The sequence below is a fragment of the Saccopteryx leptura genome, chromosome 3, assembly GCF_036850995.1.
Source record: "Saccopteryx leptura isolate mSacLep1 chromosome 3, mSacLep1_pri_phased_curated, whole genome shotgun sequence".
Classification (NCBI taxonomy): domain Eukaryota; kingdom Metazoa; phylum Chordata; class Mammalia; order Chiroptera; family Emballonuridae; genus Saccopteryx; species Saccopteryx leptura.
Genome location: NC_089505.1, coordinates 221,909,046 through 221,930,650, shown reverse-complemented (window position 1 = coordinate 221,930,650; position 21,605 = coordinate 221,909,046). Strand labels below are relative to the sequence as shown.

At 46.5% G+C, this 21,605-nt stretch overlaps 1 protein-coding gene across 1 annotated transcript in view; it reads right to left on the bottom strand.

The window, feature by feature from the left end:
• FAM178B (family with sequence similarity 178 member B) overlaps positions 1-21,605 on the bottom strand; it is a 106,021-nt gene that overhangs the window by 70,012 nt on the left and 14,404 nt on the right. The window contains exons 6-7 of the mRNA XM_066377664.1: positions 17,855-17,960; positions 12,553-12,637 (exon numbers count right to left, since the gene is read on the bottom strand). Of these exons, the coding sequence (XP_066233761.1) occupies positions 12,553-12,637; positions 17,855-17,960 (191 nt within the window). The remainder of the gene's footprint in view (positions 1-12,552; positions 12,638-17,854; positions 17,961-21,605) is intronic.

The following is a 21,605-nucleotide window of genomic DNA, read 5'->3' as shown; positions in this document are numbered from 1 at the left end:
CAGATCAGGAAAAAGAGGGAAAGAGAAATTCCAGTATTGGAATGAGGAAAGGGCCACCATCACTGGTCCAGCAGATGTTAAAAAGATAATAAGGGAATATTATGAAAATCTATGTCAAGAACCTTGACAACTTAGATGAGATGGACAAAAACTAGATATAGACAATATAAACAGCTACATAGCTATTTAAAAAATCTGATTTGTGGCCCTGGACGGTTGGCTCAGTGGTAGAGCATCAGCCTGGCGTGCAGGAGTCCCGGGTTCAATTACCGGCCAGGGCACACAGGAGAAGCACCTATCTGCTTCTCCACTCCTCCCCCTCTCCTTCCTCTCTGACTCTCTCTTCCCCTCCTGCAGCCAAAGCTCCATTGGAGCAAAAGTTGGCCCGGGCGCTGAAGATGGCTCCATGGCCTCTGCCTCAGGCGCTAGAATGGCCCTGGTTGCAACAGAGCAACGCCCTAGATGGGCAGAGCATCGACCCCTGGTGGGCGTGCCGGGTGGATCCCGGTCACACGCATGTGGGAGTTTGTCTGACTGCCTCCTCATTTCCAACTTCAGAAAAAAAAAAAAATCTGATTTGTAGCTAAAAATCCTCCCACGAAGAAAACTTAAACCCTAGATGGTCTCAGTGGCTACTTTTACTGAACATGTAAGGAAAAAATGATACCAGTTCTACACAAACTTTTGCAGAAAATTGAAAAGGGGGATACTTCTCAACACATTCTATGAAGTCAGCATTTCCCTGATGCCAATATCAGGAGAAAAATACTAATATCCTTCATGAATGTAAATGTAAGAGTTCTTTTTTTTTTTTTTTTAATAATTTCTTTTAGAGAACGAGAGAGAGAAGTATCAACTCATTGTTTCACTCAGTTGCACCACTGATTCACTGATTGCTTCTCACATGTGCCCTGACTGAACTGGTGTCCCCAGCCTTGAACTGGTGACCTTGGTGCTTCGGGTGGTGCTCTATCCACTGTGCCACTGGCCAGGACTCTAAATATAAGGGCTCTTAACAAAAATTTAGCAAATTGAATCCAATAATACATAAAAAGTTAATACAAGTAGGATATATTTCAAAATGCAAGGATGAATGAATATTTAAAAATCAATCAATGTAATTCAACATATTAGGAGACTAAATAAGAAAAACCATATAATTACCTCAAAATCTAACATTTGTTTCTGATAAAAATTCTCAGCAAAGTAGGAATTTGTTAAAGTTGTAGGATACAAAATCAATATACAAAAATCAATTGTATATCAAGTACACTGACAAGGAATAATCCAAAAATAAAAATTTTAAAAACAATCCCATTTACAAGAGCATCTAAAAGAATGAAATACTTAGGAATAAATTTACAAAAGAAATACACGAATACACAACTTATACACTGAAATGTTGAAAGAAACTAAAAAAGATCTAAATTAATGTAAAGACATCCTGTGTCCATAAATTGGAAAACTTAATATTACTAAGAGGTCAATTTGCTCCAAGTTGATCTATTGGCTTAGTGCAATCCAAATAAAAACTCTGGAAAGATTTTTTTGTAGAAAATGACAAGTTCACAGCCCTGGCCGGTTGGCTCAGCGGTAGAGCGTCGGCCTAGCGTGCGGAGGACCTGGGTTCGATTCCCGGCCAGGGCACACAGGAGAAGCGCCCATTTGCTTCTCCACCCCTCCGCCGCGCTTTCCTCTCTGTCTCTCTCTTCCCCTCCCGCAGCCAAGGCTCCATTGGAGCAAAGATGGCCCGGGCGCTGGGGATGGCTCTGTGGCCTCTGCCTCAGGCGCTAGAGTGGCTCTGGTCGCAACATGACGACGCCCAGGATGGGCAGAGCATCGCCCCCTGGTGGGCAGAGCGTCGCCCCTGGTGGGCGTGCCGGGTGGATCCCGGTCGGGCGCATGCGGGAGTCTGTCTGACTGTCTCTCCCTGTTTCCAGCTTCAGAAAAATGAAAAAAAAAAAACAAAAAAAAAAACACGAAAATGACAAGTTCATTCTTTTAATTTATATGAAAAATGCAGAAGACCTAGAGAGTCAAGACAACTTTGAAAAAGAACAAAGTTGAAGTACTTAAACTACTTGATTTCCACACGTATAAAGCTACAGTAATCAAGACAATGAGGGTAAACTTATAACATATAAACCAGTGAAACAGAATAGAGTCCAAAAATAGATCCATACATATATGATCAATTGATTTCTGATAAATGTAGTTCAATGTAGAAAGGATAATCTTTTCAACAAGTAGTACTAGACCAATTGCCATATTAAAGCAATTAAACTTACTTTATACCATAAATAAGAATTAACTTGAAATGTATCACTGACCTAAATGTAAGGCTAGACATGTAGTGGTGCAGTGGGTAAGTGTCGACCTGGAATGCTGAGGTTGATGGTTCAAATCTCTGGGCTTGCCCAGTCAAAGCACATACAGGAAGCAATTGCTGTGAGTTGATGCTTCCCATTTCTCCCTCCCTTTCTCTTTCTCACTCCCTCTCTCTTAAAAAAAATCAATAAATAAAATCTAAAAAAAAAAAGTTAAAAAAATATTTCTTAAAAAAATAAATGTAAGGCCCTGGAGGGTTGGCTCAGTGGTAGAGCATTGACCTGGTGTCTGGAAGTCCTGGGTTTGATTCCCGGCCAGGGCATACAGGAGCACCCATCTACTTCTCCACCCCTCCCTCTCTCCTTTCTATTTCTCTCTTCCCCTCCCACAGCCAAGGCTCCATTAGAACAAGTTGGCCCAGGTGCTGAGGATGGCTCTATGGCCTCCCCCTCAGGCGCTAGAATGGCTCCAGTTGCAGTGAAGCAATACCCCAGATGGGCAGAGCATCGCCCCCTGGTGGGCTTGCCAGGTGGATCCCTGTAGGGCACACGTGAGAGTCTGTCTCTCTGTCTCCCCGCTTCTCACTTCAGAAAAAAAAAAAAAAGTGAGGCTAAGTATAAGCTATAAAATTTGTTTTAATTATAAAAATTATAAGTTGGAAAACTAAATTAGAAATATTGTAGAAGAAAACAGGAAAAAATCTTGGTGATTCATGTTACACAATTTTTCTTTACTGAGAGAGAGAGAGAAAAAGATAGACAGGGACAGACAGGCAGGAAGGGAGAGAGATGAGAAGCGTCACCTTGTAGTTGTGGCACCTTAGTTGTTCATTGATTGCTTCTTATACGTGCCTTGACCAGGGGGGCTGCAGCCAAGCCAGTGACCCTTTGCTCAAGTCAGTGACTTTGGGCTTCAAGCTAGTGACCATGGGATCATGTCTATGATCCCACGTTCAAGCCATTGACCCCGTGCTCAAGCTAGTGAGACCACGTTCAAGCTGGATGAGCCCACTCTCAAGCCAGCGACCTCGGTGTTTCAACCTGGGTCCTCAGCATCCCAGGGCAATGCTCTATCCATAGTGCCAGTCAGGCACAAATATTTTTTAAATATGAAATTAAAAGCATAAATTATGAAATATCAATAAATTATATTTCATTAAAAAATTTTAAAAATTGTTCTCCAAAAGACGCTATTCTGTAAATAAAAAGGAAATCCACTGATTGGGAGAAAATAGTTGAAAAAACATGTATCTGACAGAATTATAACCAGAATATGTAAAGAGCTCTCACAATTCAATAAGAAAACAATGCAGGCCCTGGCCAGTTGGCTCAGTGGTAGAGCATCAGCTCAGCATGTGGAAGTCCTGGGTTTGATTCCCAGCCAGGGTACACAGGAGAAGCGCCCATCTGCTGCTCCACCCTTCCTGCTCTCCTTTCTCTCTATCTCTCTCATCCCCTCCTGCAGCCAAGGCTCCATGGGAGCAAAGTTGGCCCGGGCGCTGAGGATGGCTCCATGGCCTCTACCTTAGGTGCTAGAATGGCTCCGGTTGCAATGGAGCAACACCCCAGATGGGCCGAGCATCGTCCCCTGGTGGGCACGCCAGGTAGATTCTGGTCGGGCACATGTGGGAGTCTGTCTGTCTGCCGCCCCCCCCCCCACTTCTCACTTCGGAATAATACCAAAACCCCCCCTAAAAAAACTCCAATGCAATAAGAAAATGGCCAAAAATACTAAACAGATACTTCAAAGATGATATACAGAAGGCAAATAAGCTGATGTAAGCAATATCTGTCTTTAAGAAATATTAATTAAAATGACAATGAGCCTGACCTGGTGGTGGCACAGTGGATAGAGCATTAACCTGGGATGCTGAGGACCCACATTTGAGGCCCTTAGGTCACTGGCTTGAGTGCAGGCTCAACAGCTTGAGTACAGGGTTGCTGGCTTGAGTGTGAGATCACAGACATGATCCCATGGTCACTGGCTTGAGCCCAAGGTTGCTGGCTTGAGCAAGGGGTCACTGGCTTGGCTGGAGCCCCCCAGTCAAGGCATATATATATATATATATATATATATATATATATATATATATATATGAGAAGCAATCAATGAGCAACTAACATGACACAATTATGAGCTGATGTTTCTCATCTCTCTCCCTTCCTGTCTGTCTCCTCTTTCTCTTGCAAAAAAAAAAAAAAAAGAAAAGGAAAAAGAAAAATGGACGATGAGCTACCACTACTTGCTTATTAAGAAGACTGATTGTACCAAGTGGTGGAAAAGATGTGGAGCAACTGAACTTCCTCCACTGCTGGTAGGAAATGATATGACCACTTTGGAAAACAGTTTGGAAATATCTTAAAAATGTAAACATACATTTACCACATGGCCCAGCCTATCCACCCTTAGATATTTACCCCAAGGGGAAAGAAGACAGATGTCCACACAAAGACTTGCATAAGAATGTTTACAGCAGCTTTATTTACTAGGTTCCAAACTGAAAACACCCAAAAATGTCTATCAACAGGGGACTGGATAAAGAAACCATGGTAATTTATAGCTGTAAAATACTACTCAGCTATAAAAAAGAATAAACTACTGATACTGTACACACAACAACATGGATAAATTTCAAAATAATTATGCTGAGTTTAAGAAGCCAAACAAAACATACCTACTGCCTGATTACACTTATATAAAATTCTAGAAAATGCAAACTAATCTGTAGTGATAGAAAGCAGATCAGTGTTTCCTACAGACAAAAGCAGAGGGAGATATAAATTAATTATAAAGTGCACAAGAACACTTTGGGGGTGATGGACCGGTTTATTATTATAATTTCAGGGACAGTTTTATGGGTATGTACATATATTAAGTGTATAAATTGTGCACTTTAAATGTGTACAGGTTAACATATGTCAATTAGCCATCAATAAAACTGTTTTTTGAAAAGGGCTAAAATGTAAATATATATGTGTCAATGTTTTCTTTTTGCACTTGGTGGCTCATCCTACCTCCCCATTCTAGAGACCCCTGCTCTAAAATTGTTTTCTAACATGTCCTGTGAAGCCTCTGGACTCCCCTGACATCCAGGGAAAGAACCAGAAACTCCTAGAAGGACAGCTGTCCACTGGAGATAATTTCAGATGACTGCTATAATTTCAGTGGCAAAAGAGAGGTGATGTACACAAATCTGTAAGTATAAGAACATATATTAGGTGCCTTGTGCCTTCATTTGAAAATAACAAGAGACAGGTAATAAGGAGTATTGGGGAGAGAAAGTGGCCATGGGGACCAAGTGCGAGGGAGCTTTCTCTCTGCATTTTGCACCTTTCTCTAGTATTTACATTCGCTGCACTCTGTACACAGACTACTTTAAAGAATAACAGGGGTTACATGGCTAATGAAATTATGGTCACTTTTAGTTTGTTTTATTCTTTTTTTTTTTTTCTCCAAGCTGGAAACAGGGAGGCAGTCAGACAGACTTCCGCATGCGCCCGACCGGGATCCACCCAGCATGCCCACCAGGGGGCGATGCTCTGCCTATCCGGGGCATTGCTCTGTTGCATCCAGAGCCACTCTAGCGCCTGAGGCAGAGGCCACAGAGCCATCCTCAGCGCCTGGGCCATCTTTGCTCCAATGGAGCCTCGGCTGCGGGAGGGGAAGAGAGAGACAGAGAGGAAGGAGAGGGGGAGGGGTGGAGAAGCAGATGGGCGCCTCTTCTGTGTGCCCTGGCCGGGAATCGAACCTGGGACTCCTGCACGCCAGGCCGATGCTCTACCACTGAGCCAGCTGGCCAGGGCTGTTTTATTCTTTTTTTCCAAGAAGTGACCTTATAAATATTATGTGTGAGGGAGTAAAGAAGGAAGGGAAAGGAGGGGGAAGGAGAGAATGAAAGCAGGCAACGACAGAAAAGAACATTACCCACAAAACAGGGGCCTGTCCAAGACAGTCCCAAAGCCCAATGACTCCCATACTGGACCTCTGGGGACACAGGGAAAAGCATGGTGACCAAATGAGGATGAACAAAGTACTCAAAGACACTGCTCATGAAAATGAAATGAATTTGTTTTGAAAGCTGAATTTCTCGCCCACATATGAAATATCCAAAGAATGTACAGGCCAGGGTAATTTTATTTTTTCATACCCTTCCCCTCCTACTCAACTCCTAGAGAAGTTGCTAGAGAATGGAATGGGTAGGTAAGAATGCACAGCATTGTGCTGGAAGCTAATGGGAAAGAACCCACATGTTTTGTGCCTCTTCTGAAGTGTCCCAACCCCGCTGAGCTGTGCCTTTTCTCCAGGCTCTGTTGCTCATTCAGTGTGATGGGCACTAGGTAACTGGCCAGTCCTGCGTTGGCACAGCCAAAGCATGTTTGTGAAAGAAACACGAGGTCACGTCTTTCAAGCAATTAGTTGTGCAAGAATATGTTTCTTTTCAAAACCAAGTTCTGCCATTAAAGAAAGAAAAACTATTAGAGCTAATAAATGAGTCCAGCAAGGTTGCAGGATACAAGGTCAAGATACAAAAATTTGGTGTATTTCTACACTCTAGTAAGGAACAATCTGAAAAAAAGAGAAGAAAACAATTACATTTATAATAGCCTCAAAAAGGACACAATACTAAGGAATACATTTAACAAAAAAAGTATAAGAATTGTACACTGAAAACTACAAAGTATTGTTGAAAGGAATTGAAGACATCCTAATATCTCATATTCATGAATTGAAATATTCAATATTATTAAGATGTCAATAATACCTAAAGTTATCTACAGGTTCAACACAATCATCCTCAAAACCTCAGCTGTACTGGCCCCAGACGGGGGTTACTGTGTGAATCCTGATCAGGACGCATGCGGGAGTCTGTCTCTCTATCTCCCCTCCTCCCATTTGGAAAAGAAGAAAAAAACCCCAGCTATTATTTTTGCAGAAATTGACAAGCCAATACTAAAATTCATACAGAACAAGGGATTCAGAGCAGATAAACAACTTTGAAAAGAGCCAAGTTGGAGGATGCATACTTCCCAATTTCAAAACTTACTACAAGCCACAGCAATCATGAATTTGGGGTGTTGGCATGAGAATAGATATATAAATCAATGTAATAGAGTTGAAAGTCCAGAAATAAACTCATAATATCTATGGTCAATTCATTTTTAACAAAGTGCCAAGACTACTCAATGGGCAAAGAACAGTCTTTCAACAAATGGTGGTGCTGGGACAACTGGATTTCCACATGCAAAAAATGAAGCTGGACTCCCTATCTCACACCATATATAAAAATAAACTCAAAATGAAACAAATCCCTAAATATAGGAGCTAAAACTATAAAATTCTTAAAAGAAAACATAAAGGAAAATCTTCATGGCTTTGGACTATGCAATGATATGTTATTTGATACCAAAAGCATAGACAATAATATAAAGAAACAGATATATTAGATTTTATCAAAATTAAAAATTTTTGTGCCTCAAAGGATACTATCAAAAGAGTGAAAAGACAACCCACAGAATGGAAGAAAATATTTTCAAATTACACATCTTGTAAGAATCTAGTACTCAGAGTATATAAAGAACTCTTACAACTCAACAACAACAAAAAGACAAAAAATAAAATAAAATAAATGTGAAAAACATTGGAATAGATGTTTCCCCAAAGAAGATATACAAATGGCCAGTAAGTACATGAGCAGATGCTCAGCATCCTTAGTCATTAGAGAAATGCAAAAACAAACCACAAGGAGATACCACTTCACACCCACTGGGAAGGCTACTACCATGAGATGGATAACAACAAATGTTGATGGGGATGTAAAGAAAGTGGAACCCTCATACATTGCTAGTGGGAATATAAAATGATGTTGCTACTGCTAAAAATAGTTTGGCAGTCCTTCAAAAAGTTAAACATAGAATTACCATATGACTGAGCAATTCTACTCTTAAGTATATAGCCAAGAGAACTGAAAACAAGTGTTCCTATAACACTTGTGTGTAAATGTTCATAGTAGCATTATTCACAATAGCCAAAAAGTTGAAACAACCCAAGTGTCCATTAACTGATGGGTAAAATGTGGTATATCCATACAAGAGAATATTATTTGGCAATAAAAAGGAATAAAGTACTAACATATATACTACATGGACCTTGAAAACATTATGCTAAATAAAATGAACCAGACTCAAAGGTCACATACTGTATGATCCCATTGATATTAAATATCGAGAATGAGCAAATTTACAGAGACAGAATGACTACTAAGAGTTGCCAGGGCTGGGAGAGTGGGAAATGAGGAGTGACTGACTGCTGATGGGTATGAAGTTTTTGTCGAGGGGTGATGAAAATTAAATAGTGGTAATGGTTGCCCAACTTTGTGAATCATACTGAATTACACAATTAAAAAGGATGAATTATAATGACATGTGAATTATATCTAAATAGCAACAATTCCATCTCTACCTTGCCAAATATGAAGCCTCACTGAGTCTGCAATGGCCTGACTGTCTCCAAGGTCTGGCTCCAGATCTTTAGTGTTGCCTCCTGCACTGTCCCTTGAAGGAAGCCCCACACTCCCCACCTCCTTCTCTTTTCCTACATTCCTTGCTTCCCTTGTATCTCTCTGCACCCGAATCCTTCCCCAGGGCTGCAAACCAGAGGAGCTATAAGCTATCTACAGTAAAAAAGAGGCTATAGGCTCTGGCCACTTGGCTTAGTGGTAGAGCATCAGCCTGGTGTGTGGATGTCCTGGGTTCAATTCCCAGTCAGGGCACACAGGAGAAGCATGAATCTGCTCCTCCCCTCCCTGTCTAGTTTCTTTCTTTCCCCGATTCCCCCCTCTTGCAGCCATGGCTCAATTGGAGTGAGTTGGCCCCAGGTACTGGGACACTGAGGATGGCACCATGAATGACCACCACCTCAGGTGCTAAGAAGAGTTTGGTTGCTGAGCAACAGAGCAATGCCCCAGATGGGCAGAATGTCACCCCCTAGTGTGGTAGCAGGTGGATCCCAGTCAGGGCACATGCAAGAGTCTATTTCTGCCTCCCCTCCTCTCACTGAATTAAAAAAAAAAAAGAAAAGAAAAAAAAAGAGGAAAAAAGAAAAGAAAAAAAAAAGAGGCTACAGATGGGTTTACAGTGGGAGTTTTTGCTTTTGTTTTTGAACTGAATTAGTCACCACAAGATTTCACATAAACATCTACATTGTGACTGTAGCAGCTGGCTGCCGAACTGAGAGCCATGCTCTCCTTCTGATTTCTGCTCAGGAAAAGTTGTTCCACTGAACTCACCAAGGACCATCCTCCAAGCTCACCAAGGAGCTTTTAATGGGTTATATGTGCTTCTCAATCTAGGAAAATAATTCCCACCAGACTCTATATTCCAGGGAACCTGGGCTGCACAGCGCTCAGCCTCAGTCACCTGGAGCACCCCTAAAAAACCAGTCAGCTTGAGGCTGGGGTCCCTGACCCTGCCAGAGAACCTGAACCACTCCAGCCCTCCCCTTGTTCAGGAAGCATGGTCTAGGAAGGACTGCCAGTCACCACAAACTCCAGGGAAGGACAGAAACAGACTCCCCAGTTTACAAGAGAAAGGTCAGGCAACTTGAAAACACAACTATCCCAGATGCAAATGGGAGGGTGGAGGCTGGTTCTTCCCCACGGGGCTGCACTCCCACAGATGACAAGGACCCTCCAAGCACCTCACGTCTCTGACAAATCCCAAGGAGTATGACTTCTGTTGCTATCAATCTTGGATCTGATGTACTCTTACAAATGCTTCCTGAACTGGTCTCCAAGTTGACTTTCAGCTCCACTTTTAGTAGATTCTCTCCGGGCACCTGGCTCTAGGCCAGGGGTCCCCAAATTTTTTACACAGGGGGCCAGTTCACTGTCCCTCAGACCGTTGGAGGGCCAGACTATAAAAAAAACTATGAACAAATCCCTATGCACACTGCACATATCTTATTTTAAAGTAAAAAAACAAAATGGGAACAAATACAATATTTAAAATAAAGAACAAGTAAATTTAAATCAACAAACTGACCAGTATTTCAATGGGAACTATGCTCCTCTCACTGACCACCAATGAAAGAAGTGCCCCTTCCGGAAGTGTGGCGGGGGCTGGATAAATGGCCTCAGGGGGCCACATGCGGCCCGCGGGCCGTAGTTTGGGGACCCCTGCTCTAGGCTCTGGAATCGGCTGTTTTATTTTTTCAATTACAGTAAAAAGCATATAGCATAAATTTTGCCATCTTAACCATTTTTAAGTGTACAGTTCAGTAGTGTGAGTACATTCACACTGTCGTACAGCCTCTACCACCACCATCTTCAGAACTTCTCATCATTCCAAACTGAAACTCTGCCCCCATTAAACACCAAATCCCCATTCCCTTCTCTCTCTGTTCCCTGGCAACTTCCATTCTACTTCCTGTCCCTATAATTTTGGCAATTCTAGGGACCTCATATAAATGAAATCATACGTCCTTTTGTGTCTGGTTTATATCACTTAGCATGATGTCCTCAAGGTTCATCAATGTTGTAGCATGTGTCAGAGGTTCCCTCCTTTTCAAGGCTGAATAATGTTCCATTGCCATATTATTATCCTATCATCCATTAGTGGACACTTGGGTTGCTCCTGCCTTTCAGCTGTTATGAGTAATGCTGCTATCAACATGGGGTTCCAGATATCTGTTCAAGTCTCCATGTTCAGTTCTTCTGTGGACCTGGCCTTTGACTTTCTCTGAATCAGTCAAGGTTCTACCTTAGAGTGAGAAAACACTTTTGATGGCATCAAAATTACAACAGATTCCATCTGGGAAGATGAGGAGTAAAATGAACTATTAATAATTAAAAGAATTAGGCCCTCCTCAACTTCCAAAAATTCCACCTTGTGCCTGGAATTCTAGGCGTGTCTCTATTCCAATGGGAGGGAGAGAAAACCCTGGATGGGCTTTCACATGATGCATGAGAAGTGTTTTGGAGTCAAGGGAGCAGCGCTGACCTGGGAGCTCAGGAGCAGGTTCCTGGCCCCTCCTGATAAGAGGGCAATTCCAGGACAACGTGGCAAGAAGCAAAGAAGAGTGGGATGTCCCTTTGCCCCTCTGGGAGGAGACACATACCACCACCTGGGGGAGAAGGGCAGGACAAGGGAGGCCTCTGTTCCCCGAAAGGGCAGGCATGATGCAGAGGTGGCCCAGAGGCTGCAGAAAGGGCAGCGCGGCTGCAGGGGCAGAGGTTATGGAAAGGAAGAGGATGTCGAGGCTGGTGCTCTTCAGAAAACCTCAGAGGGTTCTTAGGCGTGAGGGGAGAGGGAGGGGGCAGGAGTCTGGAATGGTCTAATTTGACGGCTGGCCTTCAGCTCAGCCAACTCCTGAAGTAGGGGAGGCACAAAAGTAGAAATTTAAAGGGCTGGTGGGGCATTAATAATGCATCATGGGTCTCTAACCTTGGCCTTCAGAGCTATTGCTTTAGTGTTTCAGTGGGAGGGTGGGCAGTCTACAGCAATGTGAGCAAAGGTAGGGTGTGGACACCTGTGAGTCCTTCTCACTGTCTGCTGGAAGCAGCTTTCAACTGGTTACATGATATCTTTTCCATGCCAAAGAGTCTGGGTTCAGGTACGAAATGATGACAGTCTGGGAAGGGTACAGCCATTAAAGGGAAAATCAATCACTTTTGTGAATTCTGAACTTCTTGAAGTAAAAAGATGACTTAAATGCACCCCTTAAATGTCAGGACCAAAGTACAGATGCAAGGCTCTCATTCCAGCCTAGTCCCAACTTGGAGACTCCACTGATACTTTAGGAGCCAAGGCGGGCTGCTGGTGGAAGTATGGCTTCAGTTCCCCCACCCCCACCCCATTAACTCCAACCCAAGGAGCTTTCTTGATTTGATGTAGATGTTCAGAAAGAACTGTCCCCTTAAATCCAAAGAACTGGGCTTCTAGACTGTTCTGGGATCCCAAGAGTTTATGAGGTCAGCCTGGATGTAGCAATGGTGACATGCATCTGAGGCCAGATCAAGGTGCCACAAAGCCTGTTGGCTCAGCTTTTTACTAATGCCAGAGCCAAAGCCAGAGATGGCCCGATGTCTCCATATCCTGGTGATGCAACATCCCCACCAGCACCTCTCCAGCATGCTGAGCTCCAGGGGGACTGGAGCTGTGTACTATATAGGCTCTAAAGCTTGGATGCTGAGGGTGAAAGCCTCCACCCCGCACCCTAGTAACTGACCAGACTGACGAAAGAGTCCATCCACACTGAGATCCCACAGGAGACCAAAGGCTCCCGAAGAAGTTTCTGGAGGCCATGTCAGCAGCTAAGAGGAAGAAAAACAAGTTAGCTGGGTCATCCCTATATAATAACAGTAGTAAACCTTTACTGCCCCATATGAAATAAATTCCATTTAATCCTCCCAAGTCCACGTGGTACAAGGACATTGTCGTTATTGCCATTTTATGGAGGAGGAAACCAAACTCAGAAGGGTCAGGCGACTTTCCCAGGGTCACACAGCTAGTAGGTCACAAGCTAGGACTCATTGCCAGGTCTACATGACTTCAAACCCCATACTCAGTTCACCTTCCTGTGAGAGATTCTTGTCCTCCTGCCCCTGACTCCCTGTGGTCACAGCTGTGCCCTTCCCAGGCAGGGGCCAGTTAGGAAAGAGAAAGAGCTTGAACATCAGCTGGACAATGACAGGTCAGCCCCTCTTTGTGATCCCCCATCATTTCCAGTTCAGTGCCTTAACTTACTGTCATCTGACACCACTGGCTTTGGGAGGTCCTTGGTACTGAGTGCAGATCCTCAAACACCCTGGGGTGGGTGGGGGAGTAGGTCCTACCTGAAAAACTCACTGGGACCCTTACTTGAAGGCTCTTTGAGTCTAAGGCAGGGGTCCCCAAACTATGGCCCACGGGCCGCATGCGGCCCCCTGAGGCCATTTATCCGTCCCCTGCTGCATTTCCAGAAGGGGCACCTCTTTCATTGGTGCTCAGTGAGAGGAGCACATTGACCATCTCATTAGCCAAAAGCAGGCCCATAGTTCCCATTGAAATACTGGTCAGTTTGTTGATTTTAAATTTACTTGTTCTTTATTTTAAATATTGTATTTGTTCCCGTTTTGTTTTTTTACTTTAAAATAAGATATGTGCAGTATGCATAGGGATTTGTTCATAGTTTTTTTTATAGTCTGGCCCTCCAACGGTTTGAGGGACAGTGAATCGGACCCCTGTGTAAAAAGTTTGGGGACCCCTGGTCTAAGGGTTGAAAGTACCAAAATTCTGCCACCCTAATAATGCTGTATTTGCATATTGATTTTAAGCTGTTTATTAAGAAGCAAAAGACTCAGAAAGAACCTTTGACACCCCCCCCAATACCCTTTCCTACCCAACAGATTCACACAGAGAACCTGCTTCAGAAAGGGAATTTTAGGATGCCGCCTTAGCCTACTTTGAATTGAGAGTAGTAAACAAGAAGGCTCAGGCAGGTGTAAATCACCCCTTCTCACTTCTGACATCTAATACCCAGTGCTCCTCCTTTTCCTCCTTTGTCCAAAATGTCTCATATACCCCAATGTCACTTCAGTATCTTGGGAATTTCCATGCCTATGTGGATTCCCTGTGCACATGGACTAAAACTTTGATATTCTCTTGTTAATCTGTCTCTGTTAACATGATTATTAGCCCAGCCAGAAGAACTTAGAAGGTGGGAGAAAAATATTAATATATTTTAGCCCCCACAGGGTCATAAGCTGGGGATTTGGGCTACGAGTGTGACATGGAGATAGGTGATCGATGGGACAGCACTCTCACCAACAGTGCCATCCAGTCTGGGGACACACCGACCAGACCAGGCCATGCTGCCCATGAACTCCTCATCCAGGAAGAGGTGAGAAAAGGATGCTATGGTAGATGCTCTGGGTACAGCCCCTTTCGGCACAGAGATTCCACCCCAGGGGCTTGGTGCTATTGCTGGCTGTGGGCCCTGAGTCAGTCCCCTCTCTGGACATTAACCTTGGATGGAGGGAGTGCCTCACCCAAGGTCACAGCCCCTCTCCAAGTGCAGTGTTTGTCTGATAATCGGCTTATGCTACGGCCCAAAGGCCTGGACCTCTTGCTTTCATTAGGACAACTCTACAGGGTCACTCAAGTTCCAAATTCCTCTGACTGACCTCTCTTGCATTTGCTTTGCCTCTGCCCAGGCCTGCTACTCTCCTTCCCTCCCAGAGGTGGCTGCTGGGAAATCATGTCTCAGAGTCAGCTTCCTGGGATCTGACCTAAGACACCAGAATCTCCCTCCTCCTTATTTCATAATTTCTCATAGCTTCTTCATAGCTGGGCACTTGATCATTTCCTGGCAATAACAGAAATTCAGAGCATATGCTACCTGCTTCTGTCCACCTCTCAGCAAGGCTCATCTGGCAGGTACACAGGAGGGCTCCAGTGACGTGTTTACATAATTCATTAGCACTAAGGCCAAAGTGTGTTCACCCAGCACCCACTGTACACTCCACTGAAGCCCTTGGGAGGGACAGGGATGTTGGCAGCAGGACCTAGTCCCCACAGGACCTCAGGATATTCTTTCCAAAGAAACAGTCGAATGAGCAGGTTTGGGAGGTCTGCCCAGCTGAGTCAACTGCAGGTATGTAGGCAGGCCTTCAGTAGCCCAGTGACTGCACACCCAGATGCCTTTGGATGGGGTGGGATTAGGTGAGTTACTTAACCCCTCTTAGGCCAATCAGACTCTCCTTCCTGATAGTTTACTTGGCTATGGAGTCTGTAGAGTAGAGAAAAGCTGAGATCTGTCCTAGAATCCTGAGCCCTCTCTGTTGGGCAGATAAAATATATTATGCTCACTTTGTTAAAGATGGCGCTGCCCATGTGGAAGCTCGTTGCCCAGGTGATAATATTAATTGCCCTTCCTGCTTGGGATGGGTATGATTATGTTAATATGTGTTGGGGGAGGGCTTTCATGCCAAAAGGTTTTAAAAGGAAGAGAGATCACGTTGTTTTGGGAGAAGAGTGATTACCTTCTAGGACCGTGATGGCGACCCTTTTTATAAAAACCACCCACTTTTGCAGTGCTGGTCAACCTGGTCCCTCCTGCCCACTAGTGGGCATTCCAGCTTTCATGGTGGGCCAATCTCGGTGCCATTTGGTTGCTCCACTACCGCCCACCATGAAAGCTAGAACACCCACTAGTGGGCGGGAGGGACCAGGTTGACCAGCACTGCAAAAGTGGGTGGTTTTTATAAAAAGGCTCACCATCACAGTTCTAGGAGGAGCCCATGCTGTAGGAGAGCAGAGAAAGGCCACGTGGAGGAGAGGAGAGGCAGTCAAGATGGCAGAGTGCTGAAGGAGAAGCCAGTTTGTACGGAGTTTGTGCAGAGAGAAAGAGATGGGGAATGAGACTGGTAAGGTTAGAAACCTTTGATTCTAGGACACTCGGATAAGTCAGTGGCTTTGGGAGCCCTGAATGAAAAGGGAAGTATTTTCCCACTGTGTGTATTTCTTGCCCGCCGGGTGCAAGCTAGGATTAAAGCTAATGGCCCACCAGTTTGTGGCTCTGTTATTTCATTACTGTCTGTCCGAATCCTATGCAAACCTGCATGGGCCAGGAGGCTGTGATGGTGGCTGTGGCTACTGGCTTTACACTCTCCATCCTAGTTCCTGCTCCTCCTGAGGCCTGTACTTTTATAAGACTCCCCCCAGCAGCTTCAAGGAGCCTCATGCTTTTCTGCCTCTTGCAATCCAAGTCCACATAACAGTAAGGTTCAGAAGTATGCTGAACACCATGGCCACATTCTGGACAAGCACCTGAGACACCATTCCCCAAATCTATCCATCCCTAGAGCTCAGTATGTAGCAGGTCCTGAACTGATGTTTGCTGATGAATGGATGCTGTGGTTACTGTGGGAAGATATGTTACAAGTAGCAAGAAACCCAAACCTCAGACTTGAAATACAGAGTCTACCTTGTTAAGGCCTATAGCGTGACCACATGACAGTCACATGGTTTGTGTGCTGGCCTGCTCTCCTTCTCCCTCCAGAGACAAAGGAGCTGAGCAGAGCCTTGACCACTAGGTTCCCAAGGCCAAGCGTACCCTTTCATTGATCCGGCCTCTGCTGTGGGGGTGGGGAGCTTTTGCGTCTCCTTCCTGAAGATGGAGAAGTGGAGCTTCTGCGCTAATACTTCCTCTGGAAGCTGCCAGCCCCTACCCCCTCTGCGCAGAGCCACGGGGGGGCTCACAAACACAAGGCAGGTCACTGGCCCCAGTTTACAGAGTATGACACTGAGGCACAGGGCTGACAGTAGAGGACTTGCCCAAGGTCACACAGCAGGGAGTAGCAGAGGGGGAACTGCACACCATCTGTCTGGCCTCAGGGCTGGGTCCTTTGCTCTGTGGCCCCTCCTGGGGTGACAGAGGTGGGAGAAGAGGCAGGGTGGGGCTAGCTCCTTCCAGGGCTGACTGATAGGGAAGGCAGTCCGTGCTATGTCAGGGTCACACAAAGACCCTCTAGGTGACATCTCAGACGGGCCTTTTGTGCCTCCCAGTGCTTGACTGTGTGTTTTGTCATATACCATGTATGGAGCACAGAGATACTGCATTGACTGGGGGCAGAGAAGAATGGCTATGCTGTTCCCTGGTACTGGCCCACCATTACTACCAGGCCTGAGGGAGGGACAAGGACAATAGTCACACAGAAGAGCTCCAAGCACCAAGGGTATTTTTTCACTTGGGGCAGGGAGGGGCACCTGCAAGGAGACAGCTAGAGGGCTCCTCTGGACAGCCGCCAGTCCAGAAGGTGACTGCCTTGAACCACCCACCCTGCATGCTCGCTCTCGTTTACTGCTGGGATCCAGACTCCAACTACAGCAATGAGACCAGTTGGAACTTGTGACCTGCCCTCCCTAGACAAGGTTGGTTCTGGGCGGTGCCAAGGCTGGCATCACCATGCCTTGCATTCAGACCACAACAGCTGGTTCCTGAGCCATCCTGCTGGCTTCTCACCCTCTTTCTCAGCAAAAGGTTTCGAGTCTGGGACAGAACGCAGTTTCTCCCAATGCAATGTTCTAGCAGCAACCAGCAGGGAAGAACTGCAGACAGCAGCTTTCTCAGCTGATCCACAACTCCACAGAGGAAGGTACATGTTCCAACACCTGACCACCCCAGCTGAAACTCATGAAGGCCCCTGTCACTCGAGCCAGGACCTGTGACTTGGAGTAGAGATGAGCTGGGACACATGGAGGAACTGTGGAACAGCAGGAATAGAACCAAAGAGAGGACTTCTTGGGGCACAGGCAGCATCTTGTGAGGCACATGTGCAGGGTGAGGGCAGACTAAGGCCACAGGCTGGTCCTAGCCTCTCCCTGACTGCCATCATAGGCCTTCTTCTCTCCTCTTTCTTGCCTCAGCTGGGACAAACCCAGCAGCAGCCCAGAGATGAAGGGGAAAAGCACCCCCCCACCCCGGGAGGCCTTGCCAGGCTACAGGCCGGAACGTTCCCGCCACCTAGTGGCAAGCCTGAGGTCCTCACCTGGAACAGCCACTGGAGTAGGGGCACCGGGCGGATAGGTGCATCCCGATAGAGCTCGCTCAGGAGGCCGCTGCGCAGGAAGGAGAGCTGCTGGGCTAGTGGGGAGCTGTGGGGGGAGAGGAGCCAGGTTAAGGGGCTCCACGCCCATGATCTCAACACACCTGTCTCAATAAAACAGGGCGGAGATTCTCGTATTTCAGCCTCACCGGGATGCTAGAATCACATCAGTCATTGTTGTGGACAAAAATTATTGTACAGCCCTTGATGCAAGCTGTCAGAAGGAAAGCCACTCACGTCATCATCAGTATCACTTGGTCCCCATGAGCACATCTCACTGTGTTTCAAACATACAACCAGATAGTACATTTTGTCCTTTCCGTTGGACAAAGGGGAAACTGAGGTGTTTACCAAAGCTGATTAGAGGATCTGAGGTAGCTTTACGGACAATCCGGGAGTCACACATCTCAGCCCAGGGCCCCACTGTGGCTGACAGAGTTACCAGTAGGGCCCAGAAGGGCCAGTGTCGGGCTCTGATTACACAGGGCTTTTCTGCCTGTCCTGTGTTTTTCCGAAACCTGAGAAAATGAAGGAATAACAGAAAGGGACCCGAGACACAGAAATTCTGGGAAACAAATCACAAGTGAGGGTGCTGCAGAGGATCCTTCAGAAACCATGTGAGCAGTACTGGCCCAGAGTCCGGGGGACTGGCACTCAGAGTTACCATGTGCCTCTGGCCAGAACCTGCAGTTCCGCTCATGACAGGATCCTGTTGAGTCTCTCCCTACTAATAGCAGCTCTCAAAATCCGACTATTGATGTGGAATCCACTGGTGCTCGGGTGGATCATGGGGACCTACAGGATCTCAGGTCCCTCTAAACCAGGAGTTGAATGTTCTCTGTGGTTTTAGGGCATCTGGTGAGAGGAGCTTCAGAACTCACTCTGTAGGGTTGGCTGGACTCGGGCCCTGGGGAGGCTGGGTCTGCAGGAGGACTCGCCTACCAGCTGCAGTTTGTGAACACTCCTCTACTCTCTTTAGATAATGTCCTAAAGGCAATTAATATGGATCCCAGGAAATGGAAATGTAATTTCATATTTGTTCTTTTTTTTAATGGCCAGACCCATGCAAAGAACATTTCAGACAACATTTAAAATCATGACTCCAGATAGAAATTTCCTTGGTTAGCCCAACTTTCTTCTCCTTTTTATAATTTTTTATTTATTTATTTAATTTTATTTTTTTACAGAGACAGAGAGAGAGTCAGAGTGGGGGATAGACAGGGACAGACAGACAGGAACGGAGAGATGAGAAGCATCAATCATTAGTTTTTCGTTGCGTACTGCAACACCTTAGTTGTTCATTGATTGCTTTCTCATATGTGCCTTGACCGTGGGCCTTCACCAGATCGAGTAGCCCCTTGCTCGAGCCAGCGACCTTGGGTCCAAGCTGGCGAGCTTTTTGCTCAAGCCAGATGAGCCCGCGCTCAAACTGGCAACCTCGGGGTCTTGAACCTGGGTCCTCCGCAACAGTGTGACGCTCTATCCACTGCGCCACCGCCTGGTCAGGTGTCTTCTCCTTTTTAAAAAGGATGTATTTTAATCTGCTAGGAACAGAATGCTCCAAAACAAATATTCTCCTCCAAGCCAAGTTGCTGTCTCCTTGAGTATGTTCAGGCAATTTACAAATTGTATATATTATTTACAAAGCATTTAAGTTCAGAGGAGAAAACGGCGTTTCCCCTGTGTTTGTGAGGCTGAGCGCTCTAACGCAGACCTTTATTTGTACATACAAACATGTGCGTGCCCCAGGCTGCTGGCACACTGCTCTGCATGCTTGGTCACATGGACACTTTCATGGACAGATCCTGTGTGCTTTGAGCACAGCACCCAAAATGCAGACAATATCCAGGCAAACAAAGTCTGGAGGACCTCACAAATTGGCAGGAATGGCCAGAGGTCATGTGGCAAGGAGGCTGGCACTCCCGGGACTCTGAGGAAAGTGACACTCTGCTGGGGGGCCTCCCACCAGTGTCTTGGTAGGAGAACTGACTATAGAAGCCCCCTTTGGCTCAGTAAACACATTTCCAACTGCTGCTCCAAGGGAGAGACAGCCCGTGGATTACAACTCCTCCCTTCTGCTACACCTACCTTGCGGCACTGCCACAGAAATAATTGGGCTGCCTTTGAGTTCACTGCTGCTGAGTTAGGTTTGGTCTGTAAGACTAGCAAGAGACAGCAGAAAGGGTGGCTCAGCTGTGCCGTGGGGTGAGTGGCATTTAGGATCTTTGTGCCTAGGGCTGGATGAGATGTGAGGACTCACCATACGAACTCACTGGCCTGCCATCTTCAGTGACAGGGACAAGGCAGATGGCACAGGTACCCTCCAGCTGGAGGAAGGGCAGGAAGGCCTCACTGCAGACACCCTGATCGGGGCAGGAGGGAGAGTGCAGGAAGGCCTCACTGCAGACACTGATCGGGGCAGGAGGGAGAGTGCAGGAAGGCCTCACTGCAGACACTGATCGGGGCAGGAGGGAGAGTGCAGGAAGGCCTCACTGCAGACACCCTGATCGGGGCAGGAGGGAGAGTGCAGGAAGGCCTCACTGCAGACACCCTGATCGGGGCAGGAGGGAGAGTGCAGGAAGGCCTCACTGCAGACACCCTGATGGGGCAGGAGGGAGAGTGCAGGAAGGCCTCACTGCAGACACTGATCGGGGCAGGAGGGAGAGTGCAGGAAGGCCTCACTGCAGACACCCTGATCGGGGCAGGAGGGAGAGTGCAGGAAGGCCTCACTGCAGACACCCTGATGGGGCAGGAGGGAGAGTGCAGGAAGGCCTCACTGCAGACACTGATCGGGCAGGAGGGAGAGTGCCACCCGGCAGTGGCAGGACGGTGAGGCAAAGGGAGTGTGTGCTGAACACTCAAAACCCTGACTCACGATCGATCATCAGCTCTTGTTAAAACGAGTCACAAAACCCCTCACCAGGTCCACAAATCAAGAAGGCAGATGCAGCCTGACCTGTGGTGGCGCAGTGGATAAAGCGTAGACCTGGAAATGCTGAGGTCGCCGGTTCGAAACCCTGGGCTTGCCTGGTCAAGGCACATATGGGAGTTGATGCTTCCTGCTCCTCCCCCCTTCTCTCTCTGTCTCTCTCTCTCCTTCTCTCTCTCCTCTCTAAAAAAAATGAATAAATAAAAAGAAATTAAAAAAAAAAGGCAGATGCAGGGTCCATGTGGCCGACTTTGCCTGTGGCTAAGCTAAGTCTAAGGTCAGAAGAATGTCAGAGGACCCTGGCGTGAGAGGGGAGGGAGAGCCTCTGCTACAGCACAAAGCCCCACTGTCAAGCCTGGGGATCCCAGCAAAGGAGGTTCTCACCAGGACAGGAGCAGCTGGTCAGAAAATCGCTAACCCTCAGCTACCCGGGTAAGGACAGCTGGCCCCAGAACTGAGGGAAGGAAGAGGGGAGATTAGCCCAAAACAGAGACTTGCACAAAACAAAGGGACAACACACAGGGGGCCCGTGTGGGCCCAAATGTGGGTGCCTGGGCAGAGCTCGGACCTCGGCTGGACCTCCCATTCCTGATAGCACCTCGCCACATCCTCTAGTCTTTCTCTCCTCATCCATCCCAGGCAGCTGTCCCAGAGTGCAAGTCCTCAGTGGCTCGGGAATCCCAGGTGCTGGCAGAGAGATAAACACTAGTGTAGCTATTCATGAAGTATCAGTTTCTGTGCACTTGCCAAGTTACTCAAATGCAA